General features: G+C 34.7%; 2 protein-coding genes across 2 annotated transcripts; one reads left to right on the forward strand and one right to left on the reverse strand.

The window, feature by feature from the left end:
* Positions 1 to 11,485: 11,485 nt before the first annotated feature.
* Positions 11,486 to 13,974, forward strand: LOC147567141 (putative inactive poly [ADP-ribose] polymerase SRO3). Its single transcript, XM_086653768.1, has 4 exons — positions 11,486 to 12,773; positions 13,014 to 13,255; positions 13,338 to 13,474; positions 13,565 to 13,974. Exons 1-4 carry the CDS (start codon positions 11,770 to 11,772, stop codon positions 13,670 to 13,672), a joined length of 1,491 nt encoding a protein of 496 aa, XP_086509894.1. The 5' UTR covers positions 11,486 to 11,769; the 3' UTR covers positions 13,673 to 13,974.
* Positions 13,975 to 15,854: 1,880 nt separating this feature from the next.
* Positions 15,855 to 19,987, reverse strand: LOC147567142 (uncharacterized). Its single transcript, XM_086653766.1, has 4 exons — positions 19,926 to 19,987; positions 18,693 to 19,235; positions 16,171 to 18,587; positions 15,855 to 16,083 (listed from the first exon to the last, which is right to left on the reverse strand). Exons 2-4 carry the CDS (start codon positions 18,880 to 18,882, stop codon positions 16,012 to 16,014), a joined length of 2,679 nt encoding a protein of 892 aa, XP_086509892.1. The 5' UTR covers positions 18,883 to 19,235; positions 19,926 to 19,987; the 3' UTR covers positions 15,855 to 16,011.
* Positions 19,988 to 20,043: the final 56 nt, after the last annotated feature.

Genomic DNA, 20,043 nt, shown 5'->3' on the forward strand with positions numbered 1-20,043 from the left:
ACTTCTAATATTAGATATAATTGTAATAACTTAAGCACCTATATAATATCAATAACAAAAAAACCTTTTATAAGTTTGTCTCGTCTCAAGACCCATATTGCTATTGATAAGAAACGAATATCAAAGGAATAACCTAACCTTATCAAGAGGGTGACCATGTGTCTTGTGACACTTTTTTTTTTCTTTTGTTGAAAGGCTATGTGACAATTGCTCCTTATAATATGGCCATTTGGAGGAAAAAATGGATTTAGATTTACAACATTTCCAATGTACGTAATATTCAAAAAGTATTTCGATTGTGTTATGTGTCAAGTCTAAATTTGAGTTTTCCTTTCTTAGAAAATAAAATTGAGGTTCTCAACTCAAAGATATTTTCAATGCAACACTCTAAAAACTTAAAAATTATTTAAATGTTATTTCTTTCTTAAATGAGTTATTTTGCTTTAAATATTGAGTGGATGATTGAGATTTTATCTTTCGTAAACTGCTTTCTTTTGTCTTTTTCTTCTTTATTTCTGATTAAGTCCTTTATCTCTTCACATTTCATATCTTTTTGTTGGGTTTGACTAAAGAGTGAGATATTTTGCTGATAAGAAGAAGAAAAACCATTTCTCAAAGATACAACTTTGTCGATTTTTCTCTTTAACTAGTACACTAACATGATTCATCTTCAAAGCTTCACAACCAATGGAACCATCGACATTTTGCAGAGAAGAAGAAGAGGAAAGATATAAAATGTGAAGAGATCAAGACAAATGATTTAATCAGAAATAAAGAAGGAAAAGACAAAAGATAGTAGTTTAGGAAAGATAAAATCTAACTTTTTAGTCAATGCATTGAAAACTACAAACGGGGTCATCAGGATATTTTGATAAATTAGGAGGCTAAACAGAAAGTTGATTATAAACTAGGGGTCATTTGTGGAAATAACCTAAAAATTAATAAGGTGTCATCTACTAGATAGATAGTTTTACTTTTAATATTGAGTGGACAATTGAGATTATCAAAAGAAATCTCAAACATTGAATTTGTTCACGAGACATCTTAGAATTAAATGATGTTGCATCATCTTTAGTCTTAAACTGATTTTTGCATTTGTGAGAGTTTTCTTTTAAAAAATTTAAAAAAATCCTATGTGACACTAATTTTTTTTCAATTTAGGTCTTGCATTGGAGATATTCATAAGAATGACTGGAGCGAGAAATCTCTCAATTTCAAATAAAATCCGCCTTAATCTCATTAATAGCTTAGACTTTCCTACTTATAAACATGACCCAAATAGCTTCCAATCCTACCTTCTAATGTTAAGAGTGGTATTGGTTCAGGACATTGCCCACCAATGTCCGTGTTATTGGTTGGCGATATTTGTAATATCCTCAAATGCGTGTCTTATTCGTTTGAGACGTTTCAAATGTTTCGAAATGTCTCTGTTATTCAGTTGATACATTCAAATGTCTCTTAATGTCTGTACTATTCGTTTGTAACATTTCATATGTCTTTCAATGTCTTTGTTATTGGTTTGAGACATGCAATTATGAATATTTCAAGACAAGTTGGTTTCACGGATATTTTCTGACATTTTGCAGAGCTTTCTGGGAGGGAATGTCTTTGAAAATATGGAAGACACCAGGAGACATTTCGGTAAGAAATATAATAAAAGTAATAATTATTATCATCATTATAATTAGATTGATAATAATATAATATTATCCACGGATGTCTAAGAAAGTCAAAAATATATTTTTGAAATATTAATAACAATATGTTGATTCATATGATAAGACAACAATAATAATCAGGGACGGAACTATGTTGAGGCCAAGAGGGGTCATGGCCCCCCTTGACCTCAACATAGGTATATTACTATTGGGAGGCCCTCATCTCTAAGGGAACAATGTTGTATGAAAAATATTAAGTATTGATTAAGGGTAAACCCTTCATTTATAAGTCAAACTCCAATATGAATTCATATATCGAATATTAAAGTTTTTACATACTGTAATATAGATATTGAAACTTTAATCGCATATCAATGAGTAAGGGTTTTGGCAAAGACATTTGAGTTGTGTTCTATCGACAATAGCCAATCATATGTGCTAAATATTTACTAAATCAGACAGTTGTCAATCTTAAACAATAAAAATAGTAGGCGAAGTTAAATCTCGTGACTACAAAAATTTAGTTTCAAATCATATGTTTACGCTCAATTACTTTTTTTTTCTAGTTGTGTGAAAACAACAGCCTGTAAAAAGTACATTTAACACTGATAACTTAATGATCACTTGAACGTGTAAATTTTTTTATTATCTATTTTTTACAATTAACATATTATAATGATTTATATTTAGTGTAATTGGTATAATGAGAAGATCATCCTTGTACAAATATCAAATATTATTTTGTCGTTGTATTATAGAGATTTTTTTTTTGATGAAAGAAAATATATTAAAACCAAGCGTCTAATACAAACCCACTAGAAATCAGAAAAGAAAGAGACAACATCATTCCAAAGTTTCTTACACCCGAAAGCACGTCCCCGTTTGGCTAACGCATCTGCATAACTATTACTGTTCCTAGACACATGAGAAAATATAATTCCTGAAAAGTTATCCTTGATGTCTTTGATCTGTCGAATGATACTATGCGATTGCCATTGTATACATCCTTCCTCACCATTGAGAGCTTGGATTATTGCTTTATTATCACTTTCTAAGTGCACATAAGATAGTTGCATTTGTCTCGCGCTTAGCAGACCATGCAGTACCGCTAAACTTTCACATTCTTCAGCATTTTGCCCTCGAACACTATCTGCTACCGCCATAATAAAGTTGGCTTCTGCATCACGCATGATGTAACCAATTCCTGCCTGTTCATGTAAATTAACAAAAGAGGCATCTACATTGATTTTTATATAAGGTGTCGATGGAGGTCTCCATGTTTGTATAACCGTTTGATCTTGACCCTTCGTGGTAGTGCATTTCTCAGTTCTGAGAGGAGTAGTAGTGGTTTTGTTGATCCTTTCTATCATTTGCATTGGAGTCTGTTTAGTCGTCGTAAAGCAGTTTTCACATCTGGCTTTCCACAGAAACCAAAGAATTTTAGCATACAGATTAATAGTTTCTTCGTCCAGGGATTTCCATTGGATTATCCATTGAATAGTGGTACTAATGTGATCAGTTCTAACTTGGTAGTGAAACCAAGTAGCTTTCGCAAACGGACAATGTAACATGACATGGTCTATGGTCTCCTCGTCATTACAGTTCACACAGGAGTAATTATTACCGATGAATTTGCCGATCCTTGATTTTACTGGTAAGCTATTCGTACAGCACTTCCAGAGAAATAGTTTGATCCTCAGGATAGTATTCATGTTCCATATAAAGAACCAGTCCATCTGTTCATTCGTATTGTAGATAGTGTTGGTACGTAAAAAATTGTACATGGATTTAAGGGAAAAGTTACCTGATTTAGTCAAGGTCCATATAGCTTTATCTTCATCGTTGGGATTTAGATTGATGCTAAGAATCGCCCTGCAAATCTCATTAGTAAAGTACATATTAATATCAGTTAAATTCCATCTACCGTTCGTAATTAGTTGGGAAACTCGATCATAGTTACAACCTCTATCATTGATAATAGGTGGAGGATGGTTAGGTATCCAGTAGTCAGTCCAGATATTGATTTGATCACCTTTGTTAATATTCCAAAAAATCAAACTCTCGCTCTGATCATAGTATTTCGAGATAGATTTCCAAGGCCACGAGTAATGATTCTTGGGGTGTTTCGGTTTCTGGGATTTATGAAAATACTTCCCTTTCAACACTTGGACCCAAATAGCCTTCGGGTTGCTGATAATACGCCAGTTCAGTTTGTGAAGGAAAGCTTGATTGTCTAGTTGCGGAAGGCGAAGTCCAAGACCACCATATTTGCGAGGTTTGCAAATAGCATTCCAGTTGATAGTATGGAAAGTTTTGGATTTTCCCCACCAGAAAGTCCGTTGAATAGACTCAATGCTGTTGCTTATACCTTTAGGAAGGGCAAAGCACTGCATTTGGTATCGGGGAACAGCCGCTGCGATGGTTGATATAACTACCGAGCGGCCAGCTTGCGAGAGGAGATGAGATTGCCATTTGGCGAGTTTATTCTTGATTTGGGTGACAAGTGATGTGAAAGCTTGTTTCTTATTGCGATCAATAAAGAGTTTGGTACCGAGGTATTTATCCCCAGACGAAGATTGATGGACCTTAAGTTCTCTGATAATCATCCTCTTGAATTTGGGATGCGAATTTTTCGAGAAAAAGATATTCGACTTGGCGTAGTTAATCATCTGACCGGAAGCATCGCTAAATTCCTTCAGAATTTGCTTCAGATTGAATATATTCTCTAGAGTGTTCTGCCCGAAAATGATGCAGTCGTCAGCAAAAAGGAGATGTTTGATCGAGAAATTCGCATTGGGGATGGGGAAGCCAATGAAAGAGCTTTCATTTTGATTCTTCTCAAGAAGCCGACTAAGACCTTCCATGGCAATGGCAAACAGAAACGGAGAGAGAGGATCACCTTGCCTAATGCCCCTACTTACATTGAAAGTACTGCCCGGACGACCATTGATAAGCACCGCCATCGAACTCGTAGTAAGACAAGTGTTAATGAGATTGATCCATTTGCTAGAAAAACCCATCAGATTCATAACACTCGCCAGATAGCTCCATTCAATTCTGTCGAAAGCTTTAGACATGTCTAGCTTTAGACCAAAGTAGCTTTTGGAGCCCTTAACTTTCTTGAATGAATGAATAATCTCTTGACTGATAATAATATTATCAGTGATTTGTCTGCCAGGGACATAAGCTCCTTGAAAGGGGGATATGATATCCGTCAGGATGGGTTTAAGTCTATTAGCCAGGATTTTGGTAATGATCTTATACGTGGTGTTCAGCAGACTAATAGGACGGTAATCAGCCGGCGATTGCGGAGTTTTAGTTTTGGGCAGAAGGCAGATGTGAGTGTGATTCGCCATCTCCGGAAGCGTGGAATACTGAAAGAAAGAATTGGTCATGAGATGAATATCCTCCTTAACAGTCTCCCAATTAGATTGGTAGAAATAAGGAGGGAAACCATCAGGCCCTGGCGCCGCTCCAGGCTTCAGGGAGAAAATAGCCTTCCGAATCTCGTCGGAATGCGGAATAGCAGTAATAGACTCATTTTGCTCATCAGATATCTGAGTTTCGAAGCAACTGGTAATTTTTGAGGAGAAAATAGAACCCGCGGTGGTGGAAATCTGCTGAATATGTCTCGAGAAAAGCATCGCAATTTCCGCTTCGTCATTCACCCACGTATTGTCTTCCTTTTTAATGGCCAGTATCTTATTTTTACGAAGTCTAGTGGTGGCTTTGGCGTGAAAATACTGAGTATTTCTATCACCCAAATTAATATTAGCAATACGAGATTTCTCCTTCCAAAGACTCTCCTGCTGAAGAAGAAGATTCTCGATCTGGGAGTAAGTATTTCTGAACTCTTCAATATTGTTTATCTTCTGAAGATTCTGCGTGAGCTGTTTGATTGTCATCTCCAGATTTCCGAAGACTTCTTTGTTCCACTTTGCGAGCTTGATGGCTAGAGAATTAAGCTTGAGCTGAATTTGAATGGGTTGTTTGAGCCAAGTGGAATTGATAAAACTAGCGCAATTGGGGTGAGACATCCAAGTGCGAATGAATTTGAAGGGTTTTCTGCCAATCGCCGAATGATTCTTGGTAGCAAGAAGAATAGGTTTATGATCAGATCCTAGAGTGTCTAAATGGTTGATTCTAGAATGCGGGTAACTGCTGATCCAATTATAATTCGCCACTGCTCTATCCAGACGCTCTTCAATCAGATTCCCTGCAAATTGCCTGTTAGTCCAAGTATACGGGTACCCAACATAACCTAAGTCATGAAGGCCCAGCTCATTAATCATATTCTTATGCAGCTGAATCGTAGGGAGATGCGCCGGTTGCCCACCCCGCTTCTCCGAGGGATCAAGAATACAGTTAAGGTCACCTATGACAAGCCACGGACTATTACCACTAGGGGTCAGACTAGCAAGACATTCCCAGGGTTTCATTTTATTATTTTTATAAGGAGACCCGTAGAAACCCGTGAGAAAAATCTTACTACCCAAAACATCCTGTGTAATTTTGACATGGATCATATTAGTATCAGCATGAATAATTTCCACGTCAAAATTGGTATTCCAGAAAAGGGCCAGACCTCCAGCTTTATTCACCGGATCGACCACATGCTTATAGTAAATGTTATTGGTGTTCACCATTTTGTCAATGTCAACGTTCATGCATTTAGTTTCCGAAAGGAAAATGATGTCAGGATTGTGGTCTTTAATCAGACTCATGAGATGTTTCCGGTTAGCAAAATTATTGCACCCCCGAACATTCCAGGCCAACACTTTTAAGTCCATAAGTCCGAACACCCTAACAGTCCATAAGTTGATGCTAGTAAGGATAATAGTGGACTAGTTCAACAAAAAAGGATAATAGTGGACTAGTTCAACAAAAGGGAGATGCGCCCGTTGTATTATAGAGATGAATCGACGTAAATAGATTTTAGCAATACATAATGTATTCCATGTAAGAACACTAGAAAAAAATGAGAAGTTTTCTAAATGTTTGTTTATTTACATTTGGCCCCTCTTGTTTACGATTCCTAGTTTCGTCCCTGATAATAATATTAAAATAATAAATATCTACTAAACATCTATCAATGTCCACAAATATTCACGGATTTTGTAAAAATCAGAAATATATATTTTTGAAATATTAATACAAAAATATTATTTTATATGATTAGACAATAATGATTATATTAAAATAATAAATGCCCACCCAATATACACCAGATATTTACGAATGTCTACGAAAGTGGAGAAATATATTTTTGAAATATTAGTACAAATACATTCTTTCACTCTACCAAACATCCAACAATGCACAGATATCCACAAATGTGTACGAAAGTCGAATAATACATGTTTGAAATATTAGTACAAATATATTATTTTTTATGATTAGATAATGATGACAATATTAAAATAATAAAAGTCTATCCATTGTCCATTAATGATGAGATCACGATGATGATGATGATAATAATAATCTATTATATAAAATAGAATGAAGAGTGCTGACTGGGACAAAGTTTTGGACAAACCAAAGACAAACCCAGAGATAAATCCAGCCGTTCGTTATCCCGTGTTAAATCTCCACCGTCTATGTATTTTAAGATTAACAAAGAAAAGCATACAAATCGTTGGATTCAATACATATTAACGGTTGGTTCATTATGTCTATTTAATTTTATTTTCAGCAATAATATAGCATTTAATTTCTTCCAATTAATATAGAAACATGCACTCTTTGGCTCTTAGCATAACAACGGTTTCTTGCTTTGGTCTAATTAAGTGAGATTCAATATGTATTTTAAGATTAACAACCATTCAATTTTAATTTATGACCATTTAATTTTAATTTATGACCATTTAATTTTAATTTCAGCAATAATGTATCAATTAATTTCTTTGAATTAATATGGCAATGAGCAGTCTTAGGCTCTTAGCATAACAATCTGTTCCTTACTCCTCTCTCATCCATGCTGAATTCCTGAGAAACCTATATCTCAACGCTGAATTTCTGGTTTCTCAACGGCCATATATTCTCAATTCCCAATCATAATCAACAATTTCATCTCCCTCACTAAAAATTGCGTTGAAAAGGTCGGAACACTTTTGCTTAATTATTTTTTTTTTGATGATTTCATTTTGTTTTCTCATTTGCTTCATCATTTTTTTGCTTCATTGTTTAGGTGTTCAGAACACATTTTGATAGTTCAGGAGTTCAATATTTCATCAAAAGGTTAGTATTTTCTTTATTTTTTGGTTGATTGATTTATGTGAATATTTGATATTTGATGTTGTCATATCTATGTTTGATGAAATGTCTAATAGAAATCACTTTCTATTAGTCAGTTTTGAATACGAAATCTATTATGAAAAAGAAATAGTTAGTTCATATCAAGAGTCACTCAAAAAAAATTTATTTGGGAAGCCAATGAATTTTTTTTTTTTTTGTTTGGGTAAATTCGATTTGTTTGTGTACACAATTTTTTTTTTGAAGATTTAAATTTTCAAATATTTAGTATGGTTCGTCTCTGATAAAAAGAGATCTAATAGATGTGATAGCAGGAGGTTTATTTCTGCAAATTTAGAGTTATTCATTTTCATAACGAGTAGCCAACTACTTTATGACGTATGAAATACTCAATATAATCGACCGTGCCGGAGGCACGGGTTATACCTAGTAATAATAAAATAATAATAATAATAGTGATGATGATAATAAAATATCCACTACACATATTGCCGTTGGACTCAATATCTTGAAATATCTATAAAAATATTTTATCTACGGATAAATGTCTTAAAATATCTACGAGACATTTTATCGATAAATGCCCTTCTAAATTGGAGAATGCCGCTACTAATTTTTTTTTTGTTGAGGTCCACTGCTGAAAATTTGATAACGGTTATTCTTTTACTAAGTCTTAAACAGATGAAACAAAGTCCATCATATAAAATAATACAACATTAAACCCTCCCAGGAAGCAATTGAAGCACAAAAGAAGAACCATTATAATGGAAGATTGATTCTAGGAGAAGAAAAGAAACACCATGAAAGGCAAAATTAATAATAATTTGTGTAATATGAATCAAAAGCATGCAAAGTTACTAGTATTTGACGTGGACAATGTCAAAAGGGTAACCTTTGACCATATAAAACCAATGGCCTTTGACTTTTTCGATCTTTTTGTTCCTTTTTCTCTTCCTTTCTTTTAGACCAAAGCAAAAGCACAAAATACTTCACTTGTAAGTCACTAATTTTTGGTCGAGAATACAATTCTCTTAGCCTTTTAATTGTTCTTAAAAATCTTAGCCTCTAAGAAAATCAAATTCATAATGAAACTCATAGCAACGAGGGTCTCATGAGAAATATCGTTAAGTCACACTGTGCTCTAGAAATTCTTAATTTTATCGTAAACAATTTTTTTTCACCGTTGTAAAAAACAGAATTTATTAATTTTTCTTTACACATATGGACATGATTCGCAGATCAACTAGCGGTCCAATACATTTTAGACCGATTACGTCACAATTTGTATTTTAGTCTTCTTTTTGTAAGAATCATAATGTATTTCTGAAATTCTTGCACACTCTAAAAAAAATCAATTAGAAAAATTAATTGTAATTTATGACATATTTTTGTTTCAGGTGCGTAAAAGGAACGAGATTAGATAACCCTGTGGATTTTGGATTGAAAAACTAAGATGAATTAGCCCTTAAGAACGGTGGTCCATTAAATAATTTAGTCAATTAGACCAAGATTGACCTTAACAAGATAAAATTAATTCCTTCCCTAAAATGGTAAACATGCATGAAACATATTCTGAAACATATTCTCTTCCATAAAATGTTAGGTGGACATCTTATTAAAAAAACCAAGGTTGTCCTTGTATGAACCGACTACAACTCATTATAGTTCACACGCTCTAAATAAAATGTAATGTTTACGTCGTCATCACAAATATTGTAATCACCTAATTAAGATGTGTCTCAATTTGTTTATTTTTTTTCGATATGTTCAGGATTTTGTATTAGCAACAAATAAATATTTATATGTATGTTTTTTTTGGTAAATATCTTGTATCGGGAAGAAAAAAAGACACGAGCCACTCTCTCGACAACTAAAAATAAATAATACACACAAGGAAACCAAACGGACCAAACACGGCTTTAGCTTAACCTCATAATATACCTAATAAGAAAATGAAAATACGCGTGTGATGTAACAAGTTGGAGATACACACGGGATTGGTTTAAATTTTTGTTATTTTATAAACTGAGAAAATGACAGATATACCCCTTCATATATACATATCTCAATTTCCGTGTGACACTCATCTAATAGCTGCTAATTTGACATTGTCGCCTTGTCGGTCAAGAAATCAAGTGCCCTAACTTCGTTTCCAACTTGTATCTTATCTGTAACTTACTAACCTAACATACCTAAATAAGTATATTAGAAGTGTTGAATCTATTTAATCTTCATTACCATTTTACCCTTTTGTTTTCTTTGTTAACAATTTTACGCCCCTTTGACCTATATTTGGTTTTTCTTTTGTTGAAAATATTTTTTTGCCAATGCTACGTAAATATTCCAAACATCTTGGACTTGAAATAAATTTAACTTTTACGACTTAATATCTGGTAAATTTGTTGATATTATTCTTGTTAAGTATAAATGACGTGGTAAGATATTAAATTACCACAAGAGTGTTTCTTTGCTCATGAAAGATTCATTTGTCTGCATGACTCAGAGAGATCAAAGTGAATATTAAAATCTAATTCAACGTCAAATATACAAAACATATTTGCTTGGATCTCAAATATTAGTTGGAAAATTTGCGGGAGCCACTTGAACGGGAGTGGCCTGTTCTAGGTTGACCAGATTCATCCATGCATATCAGCTGGACAACCTTATTCAGGCGTTCAGATCGGAACAAGTTGCGGATTAGGTTTCCTCAGTTAACTATCTCATTCCCGGTTGGTGGGGGCGGACGCCATGACTTGACAATGGGTATTGAGTGGAGTCTAAGTCTTCCATCTCAATTACAACAAAAGGTCAGATGTTTTTTATTTATAGTTGTTCTTAGAAGAGAGGCAGCTCTCAACCGTACGGGTTGGGGACTCATAATATCTATTCTAGTTCCATCATCAGCTATGGGTTCGAATCTAAGAGGAGCGTGTCATAAACCGTAGCTATATACAAAGTAGTTAGGTGGGAGAATCTCTTTCCTTTGCTTGGATGGTATCGGCGGACAGCTAAGAAATGATGTGCGAACGCCTCTATGCCAGAAGGGAAGAACCCTTCTAATCTTCTTTTCTGCACTAGTCCGCTCCGACCCAGCAAGTCATAATTGAAACTGAACCCTTGTTGATTCTGAACTTCGTTCGCGAAGGAACAAGACTTTTGACGGGCCAGCCCTACATGGGGGTCGAAGCTGTTGGAAAACGTACGGGCAGAACTGGCAAGTGTCCAACCCCTAGTCATCCTCTCTGGCTTCCCAAATGTTCGTTAGTGTCGTAAATTCACTAATCTATCGGTAACTAACGAGGCAACATCTGTTTCTTAGATTCATAAGGAACTCAAATTTGTAAAGAACACCTTTTAAGAATTTTGATGAGCATATGAACAAAAAATATAAATTGTACCATACTATAAAATGTTGATTTTCAGAACTAAAAACCTCCTCAAAATTGATGGTTGACTAAGTTTTGATCACACACAATTACTTGTTCCCAAAGTCAGAAGGGCAATTAATGTCCATTAAAAAACTAAAGAGGGATCTAATTGTAATAATAATAATTTTGCCGACCTTCTTAGTTGACACAGGACAATTTACATTTCCCTATATATATTTGAGAGAGAGAGAGGGAAAACAAATGAGAAGATGTTAATGGATAGAAACTGAGTAGAGAGAGAAAGAGGGGTCGAATCAGAGTTCATGCAACTACAGAAAATATAGCCGTTGATAGTCCAGGTTCCATCATCTTCAATCTCTCAATCTCTGTACATGTTCTTTTTCTCTTTGTTTTGAATCTTTCTTGTTCTTGATCTGTTTTAGTAGAAGAAACCGACTTAAATTTCTTCAGATTTTTGTTTGTTAACTATGATTGGGTACTCAAATCAGTCTCAATTAGAATCAAGAAATGTGGGTTTGAGTAGGAATTTAAGTTTGAGGAAGAGAGATAGAGCAAGAGCAATTGCAAAAAAAATCAAATCATTAGTTGAAAATTCAAAGAAATCTTCTAATAAGGATGAACAATGTGGGTTTTGTTCTACACAAGCCCTAATTCAGAATTACTCAAATTTTAAACAAAGTGGGGTTCCTTCTAGATTCATGTACTATACAAATGATACTTGGGTTGGGTTTTCTAGGGAAATTTTCGAATTTTTGAAGGTGGGTTTCTTAGAAAGAAAACCAATTTTAGAGATTTCAATTGAGGGTACTCAGTATCTGATTGATTTCTTAAGAATGTTGCAGATAGATTTAAGGACTGGAAATCGAAGATCGATTTCTTGGATTGATGCTAACAAGAAAAACTTTTTCCCTAGAGTTATTGTGGATGAAGAAAGTAAGGATAGTTATGAATTGCTTCAATGCCCTGTGAAAATCAAGATAAAAATCGATGAGAATTCCGGTAAGAGGAAGAGAAATGAATCTTATAGTGACGTAGAGAGCAGTGAAAGTTCGTCGAATGATCGAAAAACTGTCACAAAGAAACCTAAGAGTAACCCATTTGTGATAGAGAAAGAAAGATGGCCTGGAGTAGAAATCTTGAAAGAAGGAGATAGAAGTTTTGTAGATATCAAGAGGATTTTCATATCTGGAATGAAGAGAATTGATCAAGATATCGACGTTACTTCAATTTATCGATGTTTACATATGGATCAATTCGGAGTTGATCGTCTAAAAGTGTTTAAAGAACAAGTTGAATCAACAAAAGCTGCTCGAGGTACTGCAAATGTTAGGCTTGCTTGGTGTGGAACATCATCTGAAGGTGTTGCCCAAATCATGTCATATGGTTTCGACACAAGTAATAAGTTAAATCGCTTAAAGGCAACTAATGGAGATGGGATCTATCTTTCGCCGGCACAATCACCCGAAACAAGGTATAATCCATTATTTTTTTCTCTCTCAAATTATATTCTTGCTTAATTTCAACAATTCTTTCATGTTAAATTGTCAACTGCCACTTCCGCTTAGACTGATATTAGAGTAGAATAAAGCTTGGCCGAACAACGATGATACTCAAAGATTGGATGAGCCAATACAATCTAGTATATTAGATAAAGAGAATAATTACTCACATTCGAATATATATGTTATTGATGGGTTTATTTCTGTTTCAGTGCTTTGGTGTCAGTAGCCGATAAAAATGGTGAAAAACATGTAATGCTTTGTCGGGTTATAACGGGAAACATCGAAAGGGTTGAATTAGGGGCTCAACAATGTCGCCCCAGTAGTGCAGAATTTGATACTGGAGTCGATGATCTTCAGACTCCTAAATGGTATATAGTATGGAGCGAGAATATGAACACCCACATTCTTCCTGAATATATCGTCAGTTACAAGCCTTTGGATCGTCGACAAGGTAATTACTTTCTTTTCGTTTCATACTCATTTTTGGATCATTTACTTGGTATAGTTCACTAAATTCAGATTGTTGTTTTCAGGTTTACCGGACGGAGTGCCAATTCCAAAAACGAATACTTTGCCTGCTATGTCATTTCATACATTATTATCTGGAATGAGAAGTTCACTTACTTCATCAAGCTATCAAGAACTTGAATCCTTGTATAAATTGTACAAGGTAATGATATCATGTTCACTTCGAATTTTCTTAAATTTTTGTTACAAGTTGAGAATGATTTTAAAATAGAATGTTCAATGATTTTTTCAGGAGGGAAGGGTTGCAAAAGATGTTCTAATAAGGAAGTTGAGGTCGGTAGCAGGAGATCACCTAATCAGTTCCACAGTCCGAAAAGTCCGAAATTCCTTGGCGGGTTAGCTTTATGTAGGTAGATTTTAGAGTTTGTTGTCTACAAGAAATACTATAATTCCTTTGTTATGGTTGTAGTCTAAGTAGTGTTTGTTTGAGAGATATAAGTATCTTGCTCGGTCAGAACCTACTATTTTATCTTCGAAGATGTAGATAAAATAGCTTCGGGCGAGTCAGATTCAGACACTGGAAATAAAAACGAACCCTACTTGATTGTTATATTGAAAGAAGATTCATTGAATGTATAGATTGAAAAGGTTTGAACTTTTTGTTAAATTTCATTCTTCAATACAACTATTGTCTTTGTTAAACTATTCCAATCTTCAATGGTGCTTTTATTTTCCGTAGTTTATTTCAGTAATAATATGAAGCACAAAAAAAAAAGACCAACAAAAGCAGATTTACTCCACAATTGATTAGGCAAAAAGGAGCTCGATATACTAGTGAAGTAAATTTCGAACTATTTCGGTCGAAATGATCGAAATAATTTTATTTTTACGTCCATCGAAATTTCCATCAAAACCAAATTTTTTAATACAGTTTCCCTTAACAATGCCTTGTCAAGGAAATCAATTTTGAACTATTTCGGATGAAATGACCGAAACATTTATATTTCCATATGTAGCGAAATTTTATTCTTTGAAATAAACTAACATAGAAAAGAATACAATCAAAGCAATACAAACCAACCAAAGTCTGTATGATGGAATTTTGGTACAAAAATAAACTCTCCTTCAAATTCTTAGAGAAAAAAAAGCATCAGATGATTGGTGAGTGATGACAAGTAACTTTTACAAAGACTATGGTATTGATTCTCCTGGATTGGATTCTGAAATGAGAAAACCCATCCCTCAAATTATTTGATCCCACTAGAAAGATAATTTCCTTTGTTATATTAATGGGGTCATGAAAATGGTTTCCTTTTTCAACACCTCTTCTTTCATTTCTAGAGTTACCTTAGTACCTAAGGAAGGAATTTCCAATTTCTTGTGTTATCTCATACCTAAAGTAATACCACTTTCATTCTTGAAAATTCTTCATTCATAAGCTTTTTGCTTCTTTCGTAGATTACTTTTATGCGTATATTTCCTACTTAACATGCCCAAAGGCCGATTATAGTTTGTGTGGAGTACTATAATGGATTTGATTGATTGATCTGGATGGAATGGTATAAAAGATAGGGATAAAACACATATAACAAAAGTACTATTTAGAAATATAGTAGGTTCTATGATCGTAAATATTAAATGCTTAAACTTGTACGTATCTTGAATTGGGTTGCCGTCAATAACTAGTTTTGCTTCTAAGGTTTTATTTGCTTATGATACTTTCTCATGTATGTTTTGAGCCTCACAAGTCTTCCTATCAATGCCTTGGAGGATTCTTTTTGACAACCTAAAATACTGTTTTACTTTGTTTTTATTGCTTATACATTAGCCTACTACATGCCTTTGTGTCTACATAAAAGAGGAATGCTTCTAAGCCGAAACAATTTTCTAAATCAACTTAGATCTTAGAGGATAATTCTGTTTTGGTTCATGAAGACCATGAACCCTGATCTCCCCATTGAAGAGAGAGACACAGATGTTACCACACAGCTAAAGTGAGCTTCGCAGTTCCGATAGATTTTGCAAGATGCAAGTTGAAGTAGGCCAGCATGTTGTTTCAAATGAGTTGGACTTACTACTAAGATGTTTTCTGCTGCTAACCCGTTGCGCACTTAGGGATGCATTCTCGTCCACCAGACATTGATGAGTGTGATTCTTGGTGATGAAACGAGAAGCTCACTTTGGGATGCACTTAGGGTCTAGGGATGCATTCTCATTCCATTTTAGTGCACCAAACGTGGTCGCTGGAATATGCACATGTAGTTTTTTTCTCTTTTTAGAGATATGTTGGAACATTTCAACTTTGGTTGATAACACATTTGTAGAATTGTTTTTTCACAACCCTTCGGAAAATGTGAAAAGATGATATTACCCCTTGACTCAGTCAAGGCAGTAAGATGGACGCTCAACGAGGTCGTACCTCTCTATCAGAGTTGCTCTATGTGTTATCAACCAAAGTACAAATCTTGAAAAGAAATAACTGATCTAGTTTGGATGTAAACCAGCTAAGTACATAGCAAGTCGAACCAAAGTCGAAATGTTTTCAACTACAAAATGAAATCAAGCTAGACCTCACGACAATATGCAGCAAACCTTTGAATTGGATATCAGTTTTTTTTTCTTTTTTAAGACACTGTATACAATTCTCAATTGTACTGAGATACCCAACTCTGACACTTCGTGAAATAACACCTACGAGAAGAAAAATAACACTTAAAATACGACATTTCTTTAGCCGTTTCACGTGGAAACGATTTTTTTGCTAATTCTGCTGGAACGTCGAACCGGAGTCACCACTTCATCACCATTTCCCTGCAACATAGAGAAAAACTCACATTAGCAAAACATCATACACAAATCTAAGACTACGTAATCAAGAAATGTCATTACAATACTTACATGTTTCTTGTAGATTTTCTCATATGTAGTGAAGCTTCCATATGAAGGAGATCCAGCTGAGTACTCCGACGACGATTCTCTGATACGGTTTATACTTGAATTTCTTTCATAGCTTTGCATTTCATCATCTGTTTCTGTTCCTCTCTGCCTGCACGAAGAACTGTTTTGGAAGCTTGTGCTCATTTCCGATGGACCTGATTGTCCTAACATTTCTTCTTCTGTTGCCCAATTTTGAGAACTATATCTTTCAAGTTGTGGTCTTTTACTGTCATTAGTAGCTGATGGTACCAACTTTTTTGGCTCCAATTGCTTAACTGAAACTTCAGCCACTGGAGTGGGGGTTCTTTTTCTAGTTTTCATATGGATGAAAGCTGAACCTGTGAACAGTGTTAGAAGAAGAACTAAAGAAACTAGCAGTGTTGTAGTTTGCTTGGGAAACATGTCCAACAATTCATGAATAATTGATTTGAGTGTTCCAAAATCAGGGTTTTGGAGAGAAGCATCATTTATTGGTGAGCTTTGAGGAAAATTGTCATCAAATTCTGATTTATGGGTAGTGATTTCCGAGTCAGGTTGTTTGGTGTTTGAATGAGTATCGATCCCACCATTATCTTGGAATTTTTCTAGTTCTACTACCATTTCCGACTCTGACTCAGAAGCAAGTGAAATCAGTGATGATTGTTCGTGTAACTCTTCGTTGTTCTTTTGTATCTCGATATGGGAATCAAGGATATTCTGTTCTTCCTCGTCTTCCTGTTCGCTTTCTCCTTCTTCTCTACTACTCTCCAAATCACTGTCCTCTTGCCTTTCTATTAAGCTTGTGGAATCAATACTGACATGAGAATCGAGTTCGTCTTCCCTCTGGGATTCAACTTCTTCCAGCACTTCAAGTTCAATCTCTGCAGCTTGTGACACCATTGGGGTTTCTTCTTCTAACTCTTCCACAATAACTTCATCACTGTCATCAATTTCAACGTCAATTTCTATAAAAGTCTGATCATCTTTGGTTTCCTCCTCAGTTTCTTTCTTCTCCTCAGATGTGTACTCACTTTCCTCACGATTCTCTTCTTTTTCACTTTCCAAACACACTTCACTTTGATGCTCATGGAGTATTCTCTGGTCTAAAAGGGTCGTATTAACCGAATAAGAGGAACCCATTTGCTTTACTGTTCTTGAAAAGGAACTCAACTCAGACAAATAAGAAGTAGATTTTCCCAACCATAGATTGAAATGATAGACAAGATCCATAGAATTGATTTCTCCAACTCCAACTACTTCAGCTGGGGTTTCAAGCTTAGAAAATGTGTGATCTTTAAAGGTAGAATGATTAGTATAAATAGGAGAATCAGTAACTGAGAATGACAAACAAGCAACTACGAAAACCAAAAGAAAAGGGGCGATTTTCGATCGGCTCGAAGAGCGTGGTCTTGAGAACTCTTTACATCCAATGGCCTCCTCCTGTTTTTCAACGTTTTCTAGTACATGGGTATGGTTATATACTTCGGAAATTGCCTCGGATATCTCATCAGAGGATTCTTGTTGAGGATCTGAATTTTGGGTTACTTCATTGGTATCAGTATCTGAACAGCTTTCAGATGTTAAACTATCTTCGACCCGATTACCTTCCTCTCCTGAATGGAATTCTAATTCTTTTTTGAGATAAACTTCAATCCGCGGATTAGGTTTATAGCGGAGAAACATAGGTCTTGGGGAAAGGTAATTAGTTTTAGGATCATAAGGAGGAAAAGATGGATCAAGATCAAGAGGAGCTAAAGCAGGAGAAGGTGAAGAAAAAGGCTTCACCTTGAATCCCTCACTAGTTGGTTCAGGTAAAGATTCTGAGATATTCTGGGTAGTTGAAGAAATCTCAGGATTTGTACTACCTTCATCTTGTTTTGATGGGTTCTCTTCCATTTCTAAACAAGAATGAGAATTCTTGGTTATAAGAAAAGGGTTTCCATCAGAATGTGGAATTGAAGACCTAATGATGCTTTTTGGGGCAGAACTCATATTTGAATCTAGGGTTTCTGAGGGGACATGAGAACTAGAAACCAACTTCAATTTTGGTTCAATCTTTTCTGAAAATAAAGAATTCTCAATAGGAAATGAATCAGAAGAAAGAGGTTTAGGTGGTAGTACCTGAAACTCAGAAACAAGATCTTGATTTGATCCAATTTCTGATGTAAAATCTGAAGAAACATTAACTTCATTTCTCTCTCCTAATATTTTCTTTCTTGGTGAAGGTGTAATTTTTGAAACAGCAGAAATTGTTGGAGCCATAAAATTCTTAGTACCCTTTGAAATTGATGGTGATCTTACCTTTGAAAGCTTCAAACTTTTATCTTTCTCATTCTCTTTGTACTCACATGAAACCCTAATTGAAGAAATCCCCTCTCTTGAATTCCTTTGTTGAAAATCTGCATTTCAAAACCCATTAGAAAAAAGTTACAACCTTTTTAGAGAGAGAAAGAGATAGCTATAGAGAGAGAGAAAGAGAGAGAGAGAGAGAGAGAGAGACTTACCAGAAGGACTATTAGCAGGAGTGATGGGATTAAAACTCTTTGAGTTCCGAACAAACAATTGTTTCTTGAGAGGGTTTCCATTGAAACTCTTTCTGATGTCTTTGTTAGTGTTTGGGGTTGTTGGATTACTAGGGTTTGTTGGTGTTCTATTTGAAATGGGTGAAGGAGATCTGTTAGAAGAGATCGCCATGGATGATTGCTTCTGAAAGTTTGTAAACTAGCTAAGCTATGAAAGAAACGCTACTAGGGTTTGAACGGTTTAAAAATTGAAGATATGAAAGAAAAGGAGATGAAAGTGGAAAATATTTCAAAGATTGTAACGGCTAGTTTCTTAGGGAAGGTCAATAATTGACCGTTGGAGTAAAGGTGATTCTTTTCTTTTAAAGGGCATATTCCGAAATGGCCTCCTGTTGAGGATTAGTTTCCAGAATGACCCCCAATTTTTAAGTAAAATACTTATTTGATCCTCTTTTCAACGTTCACATGAATAACTAGTTAACTTTTTTTGTTTCACTTGTCAAAAATGCCCTATTTTTTGTTATTCTACTTAGAGGGTGTTTGATTTTTAAACTTATTAAGTGATTTTCACTTAATAAGTGTGGGCCGGCAATTTTACGCCGTTTGTTTTTTCACTCATAAGTGAATATCACTTGTAAGTGGGGCCAAAGTATTTTTTTGCACTTACTTCCTAAGTGCTAAGAAAGACATTTTTATCCTCACCGAATATAATAATTACCAATATAATTATAACTAAAAATAAAATCTTCAACAATTAATAAGTAAAAAAATCTTTTATGACTTTAGCGATAACCATTTTCCCTCTTCACTCACCCTTCATCTAAGTTTTTCTCCTAAATTTTTTTCACATCTCTTCCTTCATCAATCACGGAACCACCCAAAATCCATAATGCAACGTAAGTTATTTCTCCTTCATAATTTTGAATTGTTTGAGATTAATATTTTCAACACAAAGTACTCATAAACCGTAATTCTCTTGTATCCAAACTCATGAGCATAATGAATTAGTGTGAAAGGCTAATGTGTAAATACTTTAAGGTCAAAATAGACAATTTCTCATTTTTATGACATTTAAAATTAATATAAAAATAAAAATCAAGCCCTTAGAAGTGATGGAAAACGCCATAGCACGTACATTTGATATAACTTACTAAGTGATTATCACTTAATCACTTAGTAAGTGATAGCACTTGTAAGTGCTAAAAAATCAAACACCCTCTTAGTTTTTTCCAGCTTCTTTCTTCTATTATTTTCATCATTCAAACCTAACGACACAACTGGAATGACAAAAGATACCCTATACTGTTAGTTTGAGAGCCAAATGACCTATTGG

Source organism: Eschscholzia californica, unplaced genomic scaffold (assembly GCF_041429995.1).
Source record: "Eschscholzia californica isolate CP2 unplaced genomic scaffold, dmEscCali1.0.p SCAF_1, whole genome shotgun sequence".
NCBI lineage: Eukaryota > Viridiplantae > Streptophyta > Magnoliopsida > Ranunculales > Papaveraceae > Eschscholzia > Eschscholzia californica.

What these genes read in the sequence shown, in the direction of transcription:
- LOC147567141 (XM_086653768.1), top strand. Translation starts at nt 11,770, where the DNA reads ATGATTGGGTACTCAAATCAGTCTCAATTAGAATCAAGAAATGTGGGT. An exon ending in GCACAATCACCCGAAACAAG is followed by an intron (nt 12,774 to 13,013) that starts GTATAATCCATT and finishes TTTCTGTTTCAG; the next exon opens with TGCTTTGGTGTCAGTAGCCG. An exon ending in GCCTTTGGATCGTCGACAAG is followed by an intron (nt 13,256 to 13,337) that starts GTAATTACTTTC and finishes TGTTGTTTTCAG; the next exon opens with GTTTACCGGACGGAGTGCCA.
- LOC147567142 (XM_086653766.1), bottom strand. Translation starts at nt 18,882, where the DNA reads ATGGCGATCTCTTCTAACAGATCTCCTTCACCCATTTCAAATAGAACA. An exon ending in TCCTGCTAATAGTCCTTCTG is followed by an intron (nt 18,588 to 18,692) that starts GTAAGTCTCTCT and finishes TTTGAAATGCAG; the next exon opens with ATTTTCAACAAAGGAATTCA. An exon ending in AGAAAATCTACAAGAAACAT is followed by an intron (nt 16,084 to 16,170) that starts GTAAGTATTGTA and finishes TCTATGTTGCAG; the next exon opens with GGAAATGGTGATGAAGTGGT.